This window comes from Acipenser ruthenus, chromosome 44 (genome assembly GCF_902713425.1).
Source record: "Acipenser ruthenus chromosome 44, fAciRut3.2 maternal haplotype, whole genome shotgun sequence".
Taxonomy (NCBI): Eukaryota; Metazoa; Chordata; class Actinopteri; order Acipenseriformes; family Acipenseridae; genus Acipenser; species Acipenser ruthenus.
In genome coordinates, this window is record NC_081232.1 from 1,674,670 (window position 1) to 1,697,620 (window position 22,951).

At 42.1% G+C, this 22,951-nt stretch overlaps 1 protein-coding gene across 1 annotated transcript in view; it reads right to left on the reverse strand.

Moving 5' to 3' along the window:
- Positions 1 to 2,750: 2,750 nt before the first annotated feature.
- supt16h (SPT16 homolog, facilitates chromatin remodeling subunit) overlaps positions 2,751 to 22,951 on the reverse strand; it is a 38,080-nt gene continuing 17,879 nt past the window's right edge. Inside the window, exons 11-25 of the mRNA XM_033997932.3 lie at positions 21,007 to 21,072; positions 20,703 to 20,792; positions 17,422 to 17,537; positions 17,079 to 17,232; positions 15,954 to 16,081; positions 15,133 to 15,395; positions 14,578 to 14,696; positions 13,807 to 13,932; positions 13,191 to 13,303; positions 11,491 to 11,566; positions 11,013 to 11,182; positions 9,559 to 9,688; positions 9,065 to 9,194; positions 8,593 to 8,667; positions 2,751 to 3,829 (exon numbers count right to left, since the gene is read on the reverse strand). Coding sequence (XP_033853823.1) covers positions 3,726 to 3,829; positions 8,593 to 8,667; positions 9,065 to 9,194; positions 9,559 to 9,688; positions 11,013 to 11,182; positions 11,491 to 11,566; positions 13,191 to 13,303; positions 13,807 to 13,932; positions 14,578 to 14,696; positions 15,133 to 15,395; positions 15,954 to 16,081; positions 17,079 to 17,232; positions 17,422 to 17,537; positions 20,703 to 20,792; positions 21,007 to 21,072 — 1,860 coding nt within the window. The 3' untranslated portion in view covers positions 2,751 to 3,725. The remainder of the gene's footprint in view (positions 3,830 to 8,592; positions 8,668 to 9,064; positions 9,195 to 9,558; positions 9,689 to 11,012; positions 11,183 to 11,490; positions 11,567 to 13,190; positions 13,304 to 13,806; positions 13,933 to 14,577; positions 14,697 to 15,132; positions 15,396 to 15,953; positions 16,082 to 17,078; positions 17,233 to 17,421; positions 17,538 to 20,702; positions 20,793 to 21,006; positions 21,073 to 22,951) is intronic.

Genomic DNA, 22,951 nt, shown 5'->3' on the forward strand with positions numbered 1-22,951 from the left:
ACACACTAACCAACCATCCCTCTACCCTGAAATCCAGACAGCCCCCCAGCCTGAGCGCTGTCACACTCGCACACGAGACAGTCACTCACACACACTAACCAACCATCCCTCTACCCTGAAATCCAGACAGCACCCCAGCCTGAGCGCTGTCACACTCGCACACGAGACAGTCACTCACACACTAAACAACCATCCCTCTACCCTGAAATCCAGACAGCCCCCCAGCCTGAGTGCTGTCACACTCACACACGAGACAGTCACTCACACACACTAACCAACCATCCCTCTACCCTGAAATCCAGACAGCACCCCAGCCTGAGCGCTGTCACACTCGCACACGAGACAGTCACTCACACACTAAACAACCATCCCTCTACCCTGAAATCCAGACAGCCCCCCAGCCTGAGTGCTGTCACACTCACACACGAGACAGTCACTCACACACACTAACCAACCATCCCTCTACCCTGAAATCCAGACAGCACCCCAGCCTGAGCGCTGTCACACTCGCACACGAGACAGTCACTCACACACACTAACCAACCATCCCTCTACCCTGAAATCCAGACAGCACCCCAGCCTGAGCGCTGTCACACTCGCACACGAGACAGTCACTCACACACACTAACCAACCATCCCTCTACCCTGAAATCCAGACAGCCCCCCAGCCTGAGCGCTGTCACACTCGCACACGAGACAGTCACTCACACACACACTAACCAACCATCCCTCTACCCTGAAATCCAGACAGCCCCCCAGCCTGAGCGCTGTCACACTCACACACGAGACAGTCACTCACACACACACACTAACCAACCATCCCTCTACCCTGAAATCCAGACAGCCCCCCAGCCTGAGCGCTGTCACACTCGCACACGAGACAGTCACTCACACACACACACTAACCAACCATCCCTCTACCCTGAAATCCAGACAGCCCCCCAGCCTGAGCGCTGTCACACTCGCACACGAGACAGTCACTCACACACTAACCAACCATCCCTCTACCCTGAAATCCAGACAGACCCCCAGCCTGAGCGCTGTCACACTCACACACGAGACAGTCACTCACACACTAACCAACCATCCCTCTACCCTGAAATCCAGACAGCCCCCCAGCCTGAGCGCTGTCACACTCGCACACGAGACAGTCACACACACATACATTACAGCGCTCATACATTGCAGCAAGTGTATGATTGTGTGTTTTCTGAAGTTCTGGACACACTTCCAACCTAAAGAGAAATATGTAACCCAACAGTCACACGCACACATTTATATACACACACACACATATTTTTTTTTTTTTTCAATGCACACTGGCAGACTGGCTAATCAGTATTGGCATCTAAACAAATGCAGCTCATTTGGAATGAGAGCAGAACGAGCACAATGTTTACAGAACAAAGAGCACAATGTTTACAGAACAACACCGTTGGAGGAAAGTTAAGATTAAAGATTTTTGTTATGCTAAGAGATCTCTTTGGAAGTGTCTGTTTTGCTGCGAAGACATTTCTGAACTGAATTTGCTGAATGAAGAAACTATTTGACACTGAAAACATCTGCCTTTGACTGAGTTTCGTATTTGTAAACTTCCCAGTTTTCCTGAAATCACAAGAGAAGCAATTAGATGAAATACCTGTATATGTAAAACTCACAATTTATATAAAAAATTAATTTAACGGACTAAGGGTCCGAAGTTCCATACTATGAATCATATTTAACCTCCTGTAGCCTGTAGTAGGGGGTACTCTTTATTAATCTTTCAGCAGACGCTTTTATACAAAGCGACTTAGAGACTAGGGGGTGAACTGTAACTATGCAAATCACATCTTCCAGTCACTTACAATAGGACCTCAGTTTTATGTCTAACCCGAAGGAGGGAGCACAAGGAGGTTAAGTGACTTGCTCAGGGTCACATAGTGAGCCAGTGGCTGAGCTGGGAACGTCCTCGTAACAAGACAAAAAGAGTCCTCTTAGAACCACACGGACAGCTTATCAAGATCCTTTAACCCTTTGAGGTCCTATATTGGACCCAGTCCGACATCAAAAAGACGTAAAAAACAGGTCTCTAGTCATTTTTTCTCCGGAAAAAGCCGATGAAACCATTCATTCAATGGCCGAGTGAGACCGAAGCCAAAGCAGAGAAGCCAAAAAAAGAAAATTCAAAAAGGGGGCGGATATGTGCAATACACATAGCCCCAGAACCACAGAGATCACACAGCCATAAACAAACAAGATAGCTGCTTCTGCATCCAGCGCTCAAAGAACATCACAGACATTTGCAGAGCTTTTTGAGATGTTATAGTAATAAAATAATGACTGGATCAAATTATTGAGGAGTTTGATGATAAAACGAGTGATCAGGAGAGGATTTAAAATTGGTATGCAGGACTATGAAAAGGTATGTGAAATATAGCGAACAAGGGGTGGGGCAGGGATAGAGATGCAGTACCGAGTGTCCCGTTGATATGCAGGGCCTTTTAAACCTGTTTTACTGTGAAAAAAAACTTTTAAACAGCGCGTCTAAAATAAACTGGACCTGACGCACTGAATAAATGGACCGCAAAGGTTTAAAATGACTATTAAGGTTCTTTGCCTCAGCAATTTTAGACTGTGTACTTTACAAGGCCTCTTTAAAAATACAGTATAAATGCTACTGACTTACACAAATTAGACAGAACAAGCATGGATTTTAGCAACAGGGGCAGGGTAGTAGATTTAGAAAACAGATACCAGAATATCTTGAGTCTGTTGTGTAAAAAGATTTTCTGAATTTATTCAAATCTTAGTTTGTTTCAAGAGAGAAAACAAAAATCAAGAAAAAAAACACAAGTTTCTCTTGCGAGAGACAGAGGCGCAGGCAGGGAGGGAAAACTCCCAAATATCAAGATTTATCTGCAGAAAACATCAAAAACAGACCCACAAGTCTCATCCCCAGAGCACAAGAGAACAAGGAGAAAAACATTTATCTTATATATATATATATAAAAAAAAAAAAAAGTAACAGTTGATAGTATAATATCTGTGTGCAAGACACATTGTAGGTTAATTCTCCCCCGTCCATTACTTCTGTATATTTAAAAAAAAAAAAAAACACCCCAACAACTCAAACTCACCTTGGTCGTGAAATCGAGCAAGCGCTTCAGCCAATGCCTTCATTAGTCACAAGTTTTTATAACACACACAGTAGGAAGAGTTACAAAACGGAGAAAGCAGGGCTAGAGCTAAATGTACATCAAAACAAACAAAAAAAGATTTAGTTGTGTATTATATGAACATTTCCTCCTTCCTAATGCATTCATTCATCAACAAAAAATGTGAAAGCTAATTACACTGATCAAGGCACAGGCAGGAACTTTTAGTCCATACCTATAAAACATCCAAATACAGCAGAATATGCAGCAATACTAAAATAGTTTTTCCTGTCTTTCCCATCATTGTTCTTGTTATTTATGTATTTATTGTGAGAGCGGTGCCCTCTGTCCTCCTCCACTCTCATTCTGTACAGGGAAAGCGCTGTCGGGGCAGGAAAAGTGTCGCTTCTTGTTGTAGTTTTTGTTTTTCAGTCGGTTGTGAAAAACAGAAAAATATTAACTGGACAGGCGGCTGTGTCCGTGATGGGTTTGGATCTGGTTTGAATGTGGATCGAATCCAGGATTGCGTTTTCATATAAATCTGGTGTGAATGTGAATTGAAGGTGGACTGAACCCTGGGCTGCATCTCTATTTCTTCCTCTTCTTGCTGGAGGATGAGGGTGCAGAATGGCCTTTCCTCTTGCGACTGGCAGGCTCCTCCACCACCTCCTCATAGCGGCTCTCCCGGTCCGCTGAGGGGAGAGGACAGAGTTAACATGGAGACACACACACACACACACGAAACTAAACAGCACAGTCAACACATACAGACCACAAGAAATGTTAGTTTATTATCATAACCCTGGTTCCCTGAAATAGAACTGTAGCCATTACCAAATGGGTAATTTCATCCTAAAGACTCAAACTGAATCAAATATATCAAAGCTGCTTGCAGAGCCTGCTGCACTGATGGACGCAGCGACCTTGAAGGTTAAATGGTTACATTTTTATTTCAGGGAGCCACGGTTATGATAATAATGTAAGATTCCCTTTCAAGTATAAAATGTAACCATAACCAAATGGGTCAGCATACCTAAGCCGTCACAAAAGGCAAGATTGCTGCACGACTGGAATGCTACAAGGCTAAGCCGAGGCTGCCTTGTACGTTATCACTTGGAACCCCAGTAACAAGTAGCTAGGGCTAAAAAAAACTGAGGGAGAGACTCGCCTCTATGCCTGTGTTGTAAGGGTCGACTGAGAAGCCGCCCTTAACACTCTAGTTCCAAAACCAGGGTTTTGAGTATCCATGACCCAAGTCTGTGGAACCCAGTAAAGGTATGAGGAGCAGCCCATAGCACTGCACTGCAAATGTCCACGAAGTTGCCATGCCCCTGGAGGAATGGGTAGTGAGCTTTCTGGAGGGGGCATGTTGGCCAGCTCATAGGCAGTCCTGTCTGCTATCCATTTGGACAGCCTCTACTTAGACAGGGTTTGACCATGGGACTTTGTCCCAGAGCAGAAACTTTGTTCCAACTGCCTCCAACTTTTCATCCTGTCAACGTAGTACGCTAGGGCTCGCACTGGGCAGAGCGTATGGAGCTGCAGCTCCCTCTTAGACTGGAAAGGAGGTGGAAGGAAGCCTCCAATTCAAGACTGGTTGACATGGAATGCTGAGATTGTCCTTGACAAAAAGCAGGATTGGTACGGAGCATAACCTTTGTCTTGGCCTAAATATTTTAGCTCAGCTGAATGCATGGGCTCATATGGAGGCTTCAAGGAGTGCACTGAGCACCACGCCTAACCTCCAGTGAAGAACAATGTCCTTCACAGGCGGCCGAAGCCTGTGGTGATGGCCCATGGTCTGATGTTAGGTGTACGCAGGTAGCAGACAGGAACAGAAGTTCCTGCCTGCTGTATTATCAAGCAAATAAAAATCGGTGAACAAACAAAAGATGAACTTCAAATACTATAACTATTTACAAAAGAAAACATCCTAATGCCTGCAGAAACAACCTGGCGCAAATCAAATTTTACTTACAGGTTTCAGTAGCAAAACCACCTCTCCATGCTCTGGCTTTTATACCTGTTCAGGTAGCTCCTCCCATGAATTAAACCAAAAATCAACTAATAACTTCAGGCATGTACATGTTAACTCAAACCAGCACAAATACACAGAAATCATCACTCAGAAATAACATGTTAAATCAATTTCAAAAACAAAATCCCTTAAAACTCTTAATATTTATTTCAAACCCAATAAGTACCCCCCTTTCCCTTAGCCTAGTCCCAACTAGCCTGAAAATAGGGGACATAAGGTATCAAATGTAGTTGCACGGTTTACTTGAATTAAGGTAAAAGAGAGCTTAACAATTAATTCCCTCTTCTGAAATGGCGGTTCACTGGACAATGATGTCCCACACAAAGATGACGCCGCACAGGACTCGATGCTACAAACTATTTAAAACTTTACAAGGTTTTTCCAAAAGTTATTTTTCTTCATAAAATAGCTACGCTACACTTATTCTTCAAGCCTATCTAGAATAGTTTAAAATTACAAGTATAGAGAAATGAAATAATATTTTATTACTGCTGTAGCCTACTTTTATTATTTGTTTATTTAGCAGACGGCTTTATCCAAGGCAACTTACAGAAACTAGGCTGTGTGTACTATGCATCAGCTGCAGTCACAAATTCAACAAAAAAGTGCAGGTACTCATAATGCGCAGCCGGTACACAATACATTTATGAATACAAAACAAGCCTTAAATAAACTGGTAAAAAATAAGCAATTCATCAAACAAAGCAGCTGAAAATACTGAAAGCTTTGTACCCTTCTTCCATGTACTGTAATATAAACCTTAAATGATAGGTATTAATAAATATTAAGTATCCCAGTTATTTTTTTAATTTACAGATTACTTATCCTGCAATATATTCTGTGTGCATCTTCTGTTGTAGATGAATTATACCATTATCTATTTCAGAAAGATTAGTATATTATTTCAGGCAGAAACAGTATAAAAGCAGACTTTTTTTTCTAAATTCCTGGCATTGCGGTTCCTACACAATAAGAGTGACAAATTACACATTCATAAAGTAATATCATTACCGTCGTTAAAATATGCCTTTACATGCAAGTGCAAACTCAAATTTAACTTAAATGAACTGTAGAAAAGGGGACATTGTACATTTACAGTCCTCATAACAGAAAATACTAGGATCACAACATAACAAAACTTTGGATCATTATTATTATTTGTTTATTTAGCAGACACCTTTATCCAAGGCGACTTACAGAGACTAGTGTGAACTATGCATCAGCTGCAGAGTCACTCGCAACGTCTCACCCGAAAGACAAGGAGGTCAAGCGACTTGCTCAGGGTCACACAGTGAGTCAGTCAGTGGCTAAGCTGGCATATGAACCAGGGGCCTCCTGGTTACAACCTGGGACCCATCAAGAAGCTGCTGGATGAGATTCTGTGATCAATAAGCTACTAACAACCAAACGAGCTAGATGGGCCGAATTGCCTCCTCTCATTTGTAAACGTTCTTATGTACAAGCCCTTATCTTTAACCACTGGACCATACAGCGTCCTAATTAATACTTATCGCCGTTAACATCTCTCTGAAAATGTGCACCTTTTCAGGGCGATAACTGCCTATAGCATTCAGTATATCCTTTTAACCAAGTATGCTTTTCTCTCACAGGTTTCAACTGGCAGAACATCCCTTGCACACCAACAGGTACGTACATGTATTTCTACTGTTTCACGAGTTACCAGGATGTTGCATGTTATCAGGGTTTGCGTTCAGTCAGGAGGTTCATACTTCAGGTCTTAATTCTGTATTTTAATACAAAACAAAGTCCCAAGTTAAAACTTATTTGTGCTGTTTTCTTTCGTTTTTCACTTATGGGATGGGGCTTGCTCCATTAGGCAGCCAAACCTCTTTCAAAAAATGACCTGACAGGAGGATGGTGAGCTCCTGGGGAGATCGAGGCAATTTTGACATGGCAAGCTAAATGGCTGCCAGATAGACCTTTAAATGTAGAGGGGGATTTCCCCTCACCAAACAGGCCCTGCAAAAATTGCATCATCACTGCCATGGGACAAGTCGTGGGGTCAAACCCACGAGGCACAAAGATGCTCCACTTGTAATCATACTGGGAACGCGTGGACGGTGGTCTGCCATTTTTTAAGGTGACAAATCACCCTATTGGACAGACCTAGACTGTTCAAATGCAGCCGTTCAGGAGCCAGACCCAGAGCTGCAGGTTCGACGGGTCGGTATGCCATTAGGACCCCCATGCCTGACTGAGCAGGTCACGGTGCTCAGGCAGTCGACACGCCTGGCCGCTTAGGAGCTGCATCGGTATAATATCAGTCTCCTGTGTCAATCAGGGGCTACTAGGAGCACCTTGGCCCGGGCCTGTGATTTTCCCCATTCACCTCTTATTATGGAGCCAGAAGGGGACAGTGGGTCGATTCCTGGGAGGCAAATGCTTCTCTTCCACTGTACAACCAAGCCGCAACACAGTTCCTTGGTGGAAAAGCTATGGGCAGCAGTTCTCCATCAGCTCCAAGTCCACCGACAGCATGGAACGGCAACTCTTCCTCGGAGAAGAGGCAGAGGAGGACGAGGAAGACCACGAGGACGGCTTCCTGCGTGGGTCACTCCTGGGTGCGTCGTCCGCTCCCCCTTGGCACAGAGTCATGGGGGGAGGACGCAGCCACCTCTAACAGAGGGTGATGGGGAAAAGCGCTGTGCAGGAGTGAGCTGCACTTGCAGAAACTGGCACAAAACTCACAGAAACTGCGGTTCACGAGTGCCTCCTTTGCATGCTTTGGCCCCAGGCAGGAAGAGCATCTGCTGTGTTTGTCCTCAACAGGCAGACTGGCCTTGCATGTCTCGCAGGGATAAAACCGAGGCATTATGCAAGTAGCAATGCTGTGTACAGGAACACTGTGTAGATGCTGCCTCAGGTCTGCTTAAAGATAGCAACGGGGCTGTTCAAGACCGGCTTTGTACCAGACAGGGGATGCAAGCCCTGGCCAGTAACAGGATGGTACCGGGTCGGTTACAAGAAATTACAAGAAATGGATGTCTACAATTATTTATTTCAGCAATTTTTTGCAAAACTCCAAAAATGCCAATTCCAAAGTGTTTATACAGACAAGGAAAACTAAATTAATAACTAGTTGAGGTCCCTTTAGCAATAGTAACCTCTTTTAAACGATTAGGATTAAAAAGAGGTTATTGCTTTTATTTATTTATTATTGTTATATTTTTTTATATATATATATATATATATATATATATATATATATATATATATATATATATATATATATATATATATATATATATACACACACACATATATATATATATATGCAATAACCTCTTTTAATCCTAATTGTTTAAAAAGAGGTTATTGACAAAATATACATATAATTAAACTGGGTTTTAGCAGAGCGATACCCAACCGTGTCCTCAAACAGCAGAGCAGACGCACCTTTCCTGGCCTCCTCTTCCAGCTCATCCCAATCTTTACCACTCTCCTCATCACTGGCCAGAGACTCGCTGTAATCTGGAAGAAACAAGCAAGAGTCATGCAATGGAAAACCAAGCAGGGCTTCAAAACACACCCACCCCAAGCAGGGCTTCAAACACACCCACCCCAAGCAGGGCTTCCAAACACACCCACCCCAAGCAGGGCTTCAAACACACCCACCCCAAGCAGGGCTTCCAAACACACCCACCCCAAGCAGGGCTTCCAAACACACCCACCCCAAGCAGGGCTTCAAAAGACACCCACCCCAAGTAGCAGTGGCAGCAAAGTCAAGTATCGCAGCAAAATGATTTATGAACATCTGATTTAGACACAGCCATAGTTTGATATTACAGTGCCACCTAAACATGATTCCCCCTAAGTTTCTGTCTCCAAGTCCAATCATTCTCTCCCCTCCGTGCCCCGCCCCTCTCACTGCTATCCTCCGTCTCAGAGTCGTAGTCCTCATCACTGTCCTCCTCCTCCTCTTCCTCCTCCTCGTCTGAAGGGTTGAAGGTCTCGTCCTCTACCTCCGACTCAGAGTCCTGGTTCTCAGCTCCGCTGCCCTGGAAGGAGACACAGGAACATGTCTGAGCACAGCAGCACACCGCTGAAGGCTTTCTCTATAAATACACTGCAACTAAATCTAAAAGACCAGCTCCTGAACGCGGTCAAAAGTACCTGAACAAACAGAACAAAAAAGCACAACAAAAACTGGCGTTTTGAGTAATTGCAGTAAGAACTTCAATGACAGCAAACGTATAAAAAAAACCCTCAGTATAACAAATTCGAACCTACTTTCAGTTTATCATCCCTCGTTTTACTGATGTTTATTATTATTACTGCATCTAGTATGCCGTAGCATTTACCTGTTCTGTCTGGGACACTGTGGTATGAAGGTCTATATTAACAGTGTTGTTCGTTTCTCACCTCTCCCTCAGGGTCCAGGAAAGACCAGCCCCCCTGCTCGAAGAAGCCCTCGGGGTCGTCCACGATGGTCTTCATGATCTTGGTCCAGTTCAGGGACTGCACCCCTTCAGTGTACTTGATGTCACAGGAGCTGGGGGGGGGGGGGGGGGGGGGGGGACACCGCCAAAGCAACAAGTCAGAAACATAAACTTCACTCAATGACTAACTAAATCAGATTGTAGTCTTCCTAATGTCCATTGAATTTGATCATTTAGAATTAATAACCGTTTCCACTAGAAGTCTTTCTCCATCTTCAAAATGTATCTGTTACGTCTAATAGCGTTGATCTTGACATACCGTAGATATTTAAAACAAAATACACTCTGTAATAAATTTAGAAATACTACATCACTTCAAAATATAAAAGTTTGAAACTGCCCCGTAAATACATTCAATCCTTGAACTTACTTATTCTTATAGTTTGATGTACTGATGTAATCAGACACGGCTATCCCATTGTTTACTATGGAGGTCAGAAGTTTTGTTATTTACTCAGTAATGGAACAGCAAATAAAGCACGGCTGAGAGATGACACTATTGACACCTGTTCTAAAACCATCGCTGTTGTGATAAGCAATAAAAGAAGAAGCGAAAGAGAAGTTGCTGGCTTCTTGTTTGAGTCCAGATAAGTGTAGTTTATTGAAGATAAAAGTTCTGAGTTGCAAAGGTGCAACCAGACATCTTAAAGGTTACATAGTGACAACAGTTTGCAGGTATCCTCTTTCCAAGCATGGATCAGAGTAATAAAAAGAACATTTCAGTATTCTCGGTTTAAATGCAGTCTTTCAGTGACATTGTGATTTTTCTTTAAATCAGACAGATACAAATCTCTTATCAACTTGGTTAATTGTCCATTGTCCTAACCCTAGCTTCCAAGCATCTGGTTCAATCCAGTTTCTCTTTGAAGTAGCTAGTTTTAATAACCCTCCTAAGAAAACCTGTTTTATATCTAGTCTGTAAATATGTTTAACAATGTGTTGGCACTTCTAACACAAAAACAATGATCCACCCTAAATGGCAAATGCCTTTCATGTTAGAACTGGACAAAGGAGAGGCCAACACCCATTTCAGATTGTCTTGGAGCCTTGCCCTAGCAAGGACAAAGGTCACCAGAAAGATCTTTCAATTTACTGTAACTAGGAATTTAACCAGAATCTGACTTAATGTTTAACCCATTCTGTGAGTTGTATTCGAAAGACCAAAAATTCATTTATATCTAAATAAAATGTTCCAAGAAATCGCTCACTGATGAAACAATTGATGAAACACAGGGCTGCTCGAGCCCTGCTCTCAAACTCTTCCAGTGGACTGCAGGGATTATTTCAGACTAACGGAGGTAAATAACTTTTTAAAAGCATCAGTATAACAGTGCTGAGGGCTGTGTAATGACCCTGTGTGCGTCTGTTGGCACTCACTTGAGCCACTCCTTGATGGGATCCAGGGAGTTGACGGGCACAGCGTTGATCATCGTCACCTTCTTGCTGTAGTCCTTGTACACGATCACAACATCAAAATTCTTCAAGTGGAACTGCACCCTCTCAAAGTGAATGAGCTCCACCTCGTCTAATGTAACCACAAAGGGGGGCTGAGGAGAGGGAAGAGCAGTCTTTATAGAGCAGAGACACATACAGGACATGCACAGCATTACCGAGGAGAAACCCAACAAACATGTCCTAATAGGAGACACACACACAGACATGGTATAACTGAGTACATCAGCTCTACCTCATCTAGCATCACTACAATGGATAGAGGGCAAGTAGGAAACTGAACTCATTTTACAAACTAAAACAAAAAAAACTTCTGTCTGCATTTGTATTGAAACAAAGCATAATTACAAGCAATAATTTTTTATTTATTTATTTTTAATGAAAAGCATTTCACGTAACTTACCCACTCAGTAACGTTGCACAGTGCACTGCTGGTGGGCTGCAGTAAGCAAGTACTCCTGTAGGGGGCTCCACTGAACCTGCACACAGACAGACAAGCAGCAGCAGAATTTTTGTGAAAGTTCTCAGAGACCCCAATTTGCACTAATCTCAAGACTGACTCCTTACAAATAGGAATCAGGTAATGTGAGCTTCGCAGCTTCAGGGTCTGTAAAAGTACCCTTGAATGGAGGCCTGGTGGTCCAGTACTTAAAGGGGCTTGTTACCAGGAGGTTCTGGGTTCAATCCCAGGCGCTGACTCACTGTTTGTGACCCTGAGCAACCTCCTTGTGCTCCGTCATTCGGGTAAAGTGACTCTGCAGCAGCAGTTGTTAATGCATAAATATAATGTTAAAATAAGCACGTTAATAAATGTTACCACTTTTTTTTTTAAAGCCAAGATTTTCAATCAAACTTGTTGCTGTAAAACCAAGTAAAGCACCTGGAGACACTTTCATGTCAATGTTTATAAACATCACTTGGTTCATTGCTGGCATTAAAATGCAGGAAAACTTTATTATAAAAACATGTCCAGCAGTGTTGAGAGAATCGTGTTTACAGTCTTCCGCTACCACTGTAGTTCACTCTACAAATAAAGGTGTTTTAAAAATACATGTTTAGCTTATTGCTGGCTTTACAATAATACAAAATAACAGTTTAGTAACAGTCCTGCAATGTCATGCGAGAGTAATCATAGTTACAGCACTCCACAATTGAAGTTTAGCATTTTACTGGTATTACAATAAATAAGATAAAATATGAAACATTTTGATTTAAAAAAAAAAAGCGTGTTGACTGGCTTGTTGCTACAAAGGTTCACTGCTGTGTATCACCAGATTGTAATTTAAATAGCGCCCCTTCTAGTGTAAGAGCACAATGAATCCTCCCAATTGTTTCTTTGCTAATTCTGCCTTTAACAAGGTGCGTCTCCAGACAGACACTTGTGTGTAGTGTAGCGACTACATCTTTTACACAGTAAAGTGATCAATTTCCTTTAAGGAATGTATACCTAGAAATAGCTTTGGAGCTTGTTTCTTCATTGTCAAATACAATTTAATTAAACAGTCACGGTTTAACATTGTTAATTCTAGCTTTATTAAATGCCAGTAGAGTGGAAAGAAGCAAAACTAAAAATTAAATACACAATTAATTTAGCTTAGTACAGGACAGCACCCCCCACCCCCACCCCCTTTTAAGCACAGGGCTTTTGTTGGTGCAGCCACCATGTTGAGTTTCAGCAGAGACGACATGCTGAGTGAAGTCACATGAATTAACTCAACTTGGCTGGGTGAAGTGAAAAAACAAAACAAAAAAAAAAAATGCAGAAAACGGAGTTGCGAGGAGAGAGACAACATTGCAAAATTCCATTCCCAAAATGCCTAATTCCATTCCAGGGTGTTCAAATATGGTCCAGAATCAACAGGCCTGGTCTGTTTAACTTGGCTTTGCCTCGGACTCAACAGCACCCCCTAGGAGTGCTGATATTGGATCGTATTTGAACATCCTGCAGTGTGAGTGTTACTGCTTTCATGCACACATTCTCACTGAAAAAGTTCAGACTACACAGAAACACCAGACTAAGCTCTTTAGTTTGTTTTGTTATAACCCTATTAATAAAACGAACAAGCTCAGTATTAGCTTCCTCCCTGCTCCCATGTTCCTCACCCCAGGTCTCTGAAAGGCAGCTCGAATTCCAGCTCCTCTTTCGTCAGGGCCTCCACCTTCTCAATGAAGTTCTTGAAGGCCGTCTTCAGCTTGTGTCTCATCTCTCGCTCCATCTGACAAACAAACCCAAACCCAAAGTGTGAAACAAGAAGACACTTGTCCCGCAAAGGTGAACTGTACATAGTAACTTAAATTGTAACATAAGCAACAGGGTTAACTGTACCACGTTAGGGACTGTCAACTGTACATGAGAGCAGATTTTCAAAGCGTTTACTCCAGTCGTTAACTCCTATATATTTTAGAGGTAAAACGTCTGTTTATTTGACAAAAAACAAACTACCAAGTCCTCTTTCAGTACCTCAGGGGTTTGTTCCTCAGTTTGTAAATATTAAGATGGATCCCCCCCCCCCCCCCAAAAGATACTGTAGTTAAAAGTGGAAATGCTATGAAAATATGGCCCTAATAGCTTATATCATAACAGACGGGGTGAACTGTACATGTTAGGGACAGTCAACTGTCCACAGTATTTCATTTCAATGTAGAAGACAGGTGTAGTGTCCACAGTATCTCACTGCAATGTAAGAGACAGTGTAGTGTAACTGGTGAACCCACTGACCTGCTCTGCGTAGAGGTCATCTCGGTCGTGCATGTGCTGGTGCTTGCCCAGGTCAGTGGTGATCTCCCCCACTTCAGTGTAGAACTGCACGTCCGTGTGCCTCTTCTTACCAAACATGATGGCGTTCTGACCGCAGAGAGGGGGGCAGGGGAGAAAAGAGTGAAAGCATTACACTTTGTGGGCAAGTCCAGGTCAAAGAGTCTATCCTTCCAGCTCTAGATTCAACTAACTATACCATAAAAATCATCAAACACCATCAAAATAGTTGCAGTGCATAGTAATCTACTCTCTTTTCAAAACTGAAGCGCACTCAACTGACTGAAGTGTGAGGAATAGCTTTTTTTTGTATTTTATTTTTTTTACCTCCCTTACTATTGTATGATGTTTGCACAAAGTGAATGGTCCTGTTGCTCCAATATTAACTTATTTTTCTCTTTTTTTAACGTTTACCCGGCTTGGAGCTGCTTTGCACTTGTCTGGAGAATCCTAAGTGCCAGGCACTGAACAGCCTTCCTCATTCCATTTTTATCATGTGACAATTTTGCCAGCTCCCCTTCTCTCCCCATGTATGTGTAGAGTAGATGTCACGTGATTTGGATGGACTGCGGAAGGCTGCTCGGTGCTGCTGGAGAGGGAGAGTGTTAATGATTTGGACAGTGAGAGTGCTGCTGGAGAGGGAGAGTGTTAATGATTTGGACAGTGAGAGTGCTGCTGGAGAAGGAGTGTGTCAATGACTTGGATTCTGCTGGACAGTGAGTGTTATGGAGGCACCTTGAGGTGGAAGTGCAGCACGATGATCATTTCTCCATCGCAGGGCTGGAACAGGGAGTGCTTGATGTTGTTGTACAGGATATCCACTTTGTCACCGCGCACCGACGTGAACCGGAAACCTGAGCAGAGACAAAACACACACTTATTACAGCTGTCAAGCCAAATACAATAAAACCCCCATTAAATATCACAGTTTTTAGTGGTATCAGACTCCTGCTATTCAACCTAAAAAAAGGTTAAATACAACCAACTAAATATTTTGGGCAGTATAGACTGGGCTAATTTACCATTCCAAATAAAACAAGTGAAGGAACAACTGCTTGGGTTTGTGTGGCTTGCTGTTCTCCACAGATTCTATTAAAAAAAAAAAAGCAAAAACCCAAGAATCCTCTTCTGCGAGATGTTGGTTCGGATGGACAGTGCTTGTGCCCCTCCCCCCTCACTGTTGGCGAGTGCCTCTAGGGAGCCCTGCATCCTCTTCTGGGAGATGCTGGGTCAGATGGACAGTGTTTGTGCCCCGTGCCTCTCCCCCCTCCCACTTCCCTGCCTCCTTACCATTGGAGTGTGCCTCCAGGGAGCCCTGCATCCTCTTCTGGGCGATGTTGGGTCGGATGTAGAGGTCCTTGAGTTTGGGGTTGCTGCGGTTCATGTGCACCACAAGGGAGTCCTGCTTCACGATGCCCTCCTTCTCCTTCTCCTCCGCCTCCCTGGTCTTGTACCTTTTCTGCACCTCCTTGATGATGCGGAAAGCGTTCTGAAGGTTAGTCGCCGGCACCGAGGGGTCCCCCGGGGTCTTCAGATTCGAGGCGCGGTACGTGCTGGAGGACAGAGGAAAATAAAAACGCCAGACCGTCAGCGATGCTTGGAAATCGATTAACAAACTCTGGTTTAGTTGAAGCTCGCAAAACAAGTGTCAGCAACACATACACCCACCACTGTAAATTAAAAAAGAGCCATCAGGATGAAGAATTAGGCATTTCATGGTAAAAGTATATTAAATATACTTCAATCTGTGACACCGCGGAACAGAGAGGCACCTCCATATATCCCCAGAATTTGAACTTCAGCTATATATTAATACCAAGTTTCATGACAATTGGCGAAGCAGCCCTCCAGATAGATGCAGAAACGTGTTAAGTGTGACATAGGTACGTACAACCGGCTCCACTTTATCCCCCTTCTACTAATATAATACAAGCCATAGGGATCAAAAATCGATAGTGGAGTGGAGTTCAGTGCATTGTAGTGGAGTTCAATGGACTGTAGTGGACTGCAGTGTGGTGTACTGCGGTGGAGTGGACTGCAGTGCGGTGTACTGCGGTGGAGTGGACTGCAGTGCGGTGTACTGCGGTGGAGTGGACTGCAGTGTTTCTTACATCTCCTTGACGAAGGTGGCCTCTGGGTTGGGGAAGAGGTTGCCCTCGTTCCTCCCCAGCGCGCTGCCCGGACAGTAGAAGTTGATTCTCAGGTAGGTGTAATCTCCCTCCACAGACATGCTGATGTTCTGAATGAGAGGAAAAAACAAACTTCTTTAAATCAGGGTTTCATAACTGGATGCGTGCCGTCGAAAGGTGCATAATACGCACACACCCCCCACCCAGCATCCCTCCAGATATATGCAAGAATACCACTTTCACAAATCTCAGAGACATTGAAAATTCTTTAAAATACCTGTTCACACAGCATGAAATTGCGCAACCTATGCCAGTATAATACCGTCATAACCCTTTCACACAGCCAAAGAGATCATGCGAGTACAACATTCAAACCTGTCAGTCAACAAATCGTTTTCATGGCAACGGGAAAAAAACTAATAAAATAAATAAGCAGAATAACGTGGGTAAGCTATTTATTTATATATATATATATATATATATTTCTTATCCAGGGCAACTTACAATTGTTACAATATATCACATTTTTACATACAATTACATTATTTTAACATATAATTACCCATTTATACAGTTGGGTTTATACTGGAGCAATCTAGGTAAAGTACCGTGCTCAAGGGTACAGCAGCAGTGCCCCCCACCTGGGATTGAACCCACGACCCTCCGGTCAAGAGTCCAGAGCCCTATATATAATATATAATCAATTTCTTATCTTTTAATGAATGGTGCTGGAGAATTGTAGTGTACTGTAAACGTTCCTGTGCTCGCTTTGCCCTCTCAATATATATGTGGAAAATTGAAATAAACATTTAAGTGGGGCATTATTAATATTTTCATTCAGCCGTCTGGTACCAACTGCAGTGTATTAAAGTTGTAGGCTTGTCAAACATCAAAAAAATTCTCTCAAGGTGGTTCAGAGACCGCATAAAACATGACGGCTCAGTGATGGTACAGACAATTCACTCATAACTCGTCTGTGTGAAAAGGGTATAGAAGCATGAAATACAGATATCCAGACAAACACCCTCCCCTATATCCCCTGAATCTGTACAAAGTTTTAAGCGAGACGCACAGAAAGATGGATGTGAATGCGGGCGATTGTTGTACCTTGATGGTCGCGATGTGGAACGGCGTGGCGATGCCAAACACGGGCATGATAACCGTCTCGTACTTCTTGTCGATGAAGATCTTCATCTCACGGATCTCCTTCTCCTTGGGCATCTGAGACGGGTTTTTATACGACACGTTGGACTTGCGGGTTCTGAGGAGGCAACACGGGTCAGGAACAAAGAACGACATTCACACAGCCATTTACTCAATCCTTTCATACACAATTATTAGACAAAGAGAAGGCGATAGGATACCTTTTATTGGACTAACTGAACAATAATTAAAATCACAAGCTTTCAAGACGTCAAAAGGTCTCTTTCACCTGAAGTCACACACTCACTTCTGCATCTGCTGCTCTCCTTTCTGCTCTGTCAGTCTCCTCCGGGCCTCTTCATTCACGTGATTGGCTAACTCCCTCTGGTGAGCCCGCCTCTTCTCTTCAGCCGTCATCTCATTCTATAATAATGCAATACAAATGTAATCATAATAAATTAAAAGTGACATTGCAAAGCTGGCGGAACTAACCAGAGTTCAAATTAGCATTTTAGCAGCACAATTCTATAGCAGCTTTAAAAAAAAAAAAAAATTACTGAATCTATTTGATTTGCTAAAAAAAGGACTGGGACTGTTGTGAAATACAAGACAATGAAGTGTAGTGCTAACTCCTCACTAATTTGGTTAATTCACCGTTAGACTACGATGACAGTATTATACAGGTACTATTTTTACTGCATAAGGGCCATCCCATTCCTAGTTCAGTTTGATATTTCATGAGTTTCATGTTCAAGTCAGCTGGCAAATTACAGAGGTGCCCTGTACTGCCTCTGCAGTATACACTAGAGTTCATTGTGCGTCAATGAATCGCAATGTTTTCTTTATATGATGTATCGTAATAGAGCAGTGGTTCCCAGCCTGTGGTCCGTGAGTAAACTAGGTGGTCCGCAAACAATTCCCGAAATTTGGTTACGCGTTTTTTGCAAAAAAACATTTTTACACAATCACATGTTGTGTGTTGCTAAAAATTTGTATTACTATGCAACACAATCTACAGAATTGTGTCTCAATCACAGGCGCCTAACTGTTAAAAAGTGGGGGGCAAACTGAGGAACTAACTGCCGAGCGTAGACAGGCAAATTTATTATTTTTTTGTACAATTAGAAGCTCCAAGAAACCAAGCAGACCTCGCTTTTGGGAAGTTACGGTTTTAGTAATTGCAAGCCGACAAAACTGGGCTGGTGTTGCTTGTTAAAGGAACTAGTTAAACAAGTATTGTTCTTTTGAAGGCAAGTATTCCTTAAGTAAGGCAGTTCAAAATACTTGCCATGTCAGAAGCACTAGTTTACTCATATATAGACTTCATTCTGAAGCAAATGCAAAGACTTTTTGCTGAATAAAACTATTTCAACAGGTCTTATTCCTCTAAGAAATTGTCTCTTTGCCTCGTGTTTGCTTCTAAATATGGTCCATTGAGTTACAGGGCAAAGTTTGCCCTTAATAAAGTAACTTACAACAATAATGTAACTGTTGCTACTGCAACCAAAGTAATTTCTGTTGACATTGGTAAAGTGAAAAAGAAACACAAATGTTAACTTTTATTGTACTTGGTCTCACACCATGCTAGGGAAATAACACCAAATTTGGTCAAGGAAATTACGTAAGCTAGTTGTATATTTCTGTGCTGTATGAAGTGATTTCCGAGCTCAGCTCAGAAACTAACATCTACACTGCTGCCAGCTCAGAACCTAACATCTCTGTGCCTTGCCGGCTCAGAAAAAAGCCAACATCTGATGCCATGAAAGCTTAGCTAGACTCAGTAAATAACATCTATCCTGATGCCAGCTCAGAACACCATCAGCTGAGGCCTGTATGTGAGATCACTGATGCATCGCCTTTGATTTGCTTTGTTCCTGTTTGCATTTTGATTCCTAAATAAACTATTTTTGATTGGAACTGCCTGAAGAAAACTGGCATGCTTTTTTTTTTTTTTTTTTTTTTTTAAAGAAGAACTCAAACCCCTTTGGTGACAAAAATACAATGATTCTTGGTTGTAAATCTCCCTCCCGACCTGTAAGGGTGCTAAGCAGCAAGAACCGAGTTCTTTGGACAAGCTGGTCTGACAGTTCTTTCCCAGGGTCAGGAAGTCTGCCAGTCTGGATGAAGGCGAGACTCCGTTGCAAGAACGCATTGACCCGGAATGGAAATGACGTTGCAGTAGTATACCAAGGGGTCATGTGTGACAGCATAAAAGGGGACGGAGAATTGTAATCTGTTCCCTCACTTTGGTTTTGTGCATGAAACTGAGAAGGACTGATAGAGACCCCGTAAACCGTGAAAACAGTATCGTGAGTGTTTTTTGTTTGTTTGTGTGTAATCGTCTTGTTCGTTACACTGCAGTAGATGGCTAACACGATTCCAGAGCGGTCGGCGAGGGCCAGCACTAAAGCTGTCACAAATAATTAACTGCATCACCCACCACAAGCACTAATGCACTCACCCAGGACTGGTGACCATGTATGTACTATTGTGGGGCGGATACATGTTGGCTTATTGTTATCGTTTGGGTCTGCAAACCCGGTATTGTTTTATTATTGTTGTTGGTCACCAGACCGGGATACAAAAATAAAGAATCACTTTCCAAACCGGAATTAAACCTCTCTGTCTGTTCATTACCACACTGCATCACCCCTGCATCTGTTTCCACTCTGCCACACCATTCCATGAGCTAACTTGACTTGAAAAGCTTGTTAAGCAAATTCCTACTTGGTTTGATTGAATGAGTAGTACACAACAAGCGTCAATATGAAACAATCTGAAACTGAATTTCAATAAAGTTTAATGAAAAAAAAAAATTCTAGCCTACTACTTCACTAAAGTAAAAAAGGGTTTTCAAAATACCACTACTTTAGATTGATTATTACTAGTGCTTAATAGCGTAACATTTTATTTAGTTGGTGATGAACTCGAACCCGTTCATGCCTCCACAGGAACATGAACCTACCAACTTCAATATTTAAAGAAAACCGTCTGGTTCTCTGCCTCCCCCCCCCCCCCCATGGATATAATTGAATAGAGAATAAAAATAGACTAAACTAACAAATACCTAGCCTATAATAAATATTTTTTCGTAGTCGCCACAAACTGCTCAGCATCTTCTGTTGCAATCACACCACTGCCAACGTTAGCTGTTGTAAATAGTGCAGTGCGGACTGCAGGTTAAACCACTGTAATTGTAGGGTGCATTTTACCATGCTTTTTTTACATCAATGTCACAATTCTGGCATCTTCTGAATGACACTCCATTTTTTTGACATTTTAAACCATTTAAAAATGACAAAACCATAACAGGATAATAAAATAGTGTGTATAAACTGAGCAAAAAAAGTAGGAGGGTCAAAATATGTATAGTTTACCTCCCCTGTGCACTATGGTCTCAACCAAGTTACAGATTACAGTTCAGCAGGAGAAATGAAGTACGTGCAAACACGTTTTAGTTTTCCACAATAAATATACCCCACCCCAGTTTCTTCTGCATTTCTACATGAATCACAGGAATGGACCTGGAAGAGGCCCCCCATGTACATGTGAATATCCCCATGTCCCAGACTCATGCCTGACTCTCACCCGGGTCCTCTCAGTGAGCAGGGCAGCGCGGGGCTTCCCCAGCAGGTCTTCAGCCTTGTCCTGCTCCTCATCTTCATCATCATCTTCATTCTGCACAGAGACAGAGACACAGAGAGAGAGAGCACATCAGCAATACACACACTACTGCCACAGCTATGAACATAGATGAAAAACAGAACTACAGTGATCAACTGGATTTGAAAGAAGACTGCGTAAGGCACAAATTAAACAGGGGGGCAATGAATTTTGCCAGTGCAAATGAGGCAAAAAAAAAAACAGAAGCCAGTCATGAACCTCCTCTCACCTTTAGGAAGATCCCGACGTTCTTGATTTTCTTCTTTACTGGGGTCAACACAGTAGCTGGTCCCTCCTGTAAATTTAAAAAAGAGCAAAAAGTCACTAATGCTAGAGACTCAGCAATGCAGGGGTGGGAAGAAGACTCCCATGCACAGCAGTTTGAACTATTCCTTGTTTTACTAGTTTAATAAGAAACTGAGCTTGTTACCTATACACACTGTGTATAATCATGCTTTGTATTAAAAGCTGGAATGGGTGACACTGCTGTGCAATAGCAGTCTCAGTCCCATCCCTGCAATGCCTGGTATCCCGACATCAAATCAATCACACACATTATATATAAATATATATATACACACACACTCTATTTCTTATATAGCGTCTTTCACAATAAATCGCCTCAAACCGCTTTACATATAAAAATCATAAAAATTAATAACATGCAAAACAAGTAAAAGATAAGATGACAAAAAACACCCCCATACAGTAAAACAAGTCATTTTAATAATTTTATTGGGAGAAGTAAAAATATACAGAATACGCAGCTGTCTCAATTAAACGAGAGGCATCTGAGACCACCTTGGGTCATACTTTTTTGTTTCTAAATGAAAAGAAAAAACTAAATCACATCACAAGGGGTCAATTGCAACAAACTTGTAGATTTAGTACAGAGCTGCGTACCAAGTTGCAGACTACCTTGTAGCATTAGCTACACCCCTGCAGCATAGGTTTGCTGCCTGCTACACTTGTGGATGGCAGAAAATCTGGCCAGGTTATCAAAGTTTAATTGAAAGCTTATTAAGCATTTTAAAGTTACAAATTTAACTTTTTCTGAGGTTTCGTGGTAAATGCTGAAAGTTATTCAAATCGTCATATCTTCTGTTTACCACACACAACACATTATTAATTATTCCTGAATCTGTTCTCTTATTTATCTAGTTAATTGTTTAAGTGTCCTTGTAGCAATGTTCTGGTTTTATCCAATTGATTATTTTTGTCTCATTAAGCCATTTGGCAATTTCTATTACAGGCACCTGACTGTTTAAGAGAGAGTCAGTTTTTGTGTTGAGGAGAGAGAAGGGTGTGGTTGCTGTGTGGGTTTGTTAGAAAAAGTATTTTCTAATCTACTGCTAGAAAGACAACTCAGGAAAGAAATCTATATATAAAACAAATAAATCAGAATTCTACAATTAACTTCTTTAGCCGAGTTTGAAATTCACCTTCGTGAATTAAGAGATTTATTCAAGTCTGTGGATTCCTGGCCATTGTCTCACCGAGCTGTTCCTGCTTTACCCTGGGATTTAAAAGGATCATTTCTCCAAGCTACCTGTCCATTTGGAAATCGTTTGTTGGAAGGATTTTTCCAAACCCAGGTGGCTTTGCTACTGTACTGCTTCCTGAACACTGGGCGAGATCAAGCCAATTTACTCATTTCTTGCACTGGATTAATTCACTCATTAAACTTGATATATTTCTGTGGTTTTTCCTTAATCACCTGGATTTTGTATATACACTTGTTCTGGACAGTTTTTTTTTGTTTTATTGGTGTTCAAGCACCTCATGACAAAAGGCTGTTTAATTTGTTTTGTGTTTTTTTTGTTTGAAACAGTGGGGTTCAACGAGCGCCTCAACACAGAAGCCTCAGTTTATTTTCTTTATTATGCCCTGTGCATGGACAGTTTTAGTCCAGGGGACACTTTTTGGACATTAGTTTTTGTTTTTTTTGGACATTGCCTATTTGGCAATCAAGGACTCGAATTGGCCTGTCTTTTGGGTCAACTGAACCGATTTACTTCTCTGTAATTCTTGGATGTGGTTTATATTTCATAGGAATTCTGAACTTAATTCTCTCATACTTCTAATTGTTTATTCATCCCCTTGTCTCATTGCTCTATAATTGTTATCGTTTCTCAATATTTCTATTCTTCCTTTGTGTTTGTTGATTACCTCAA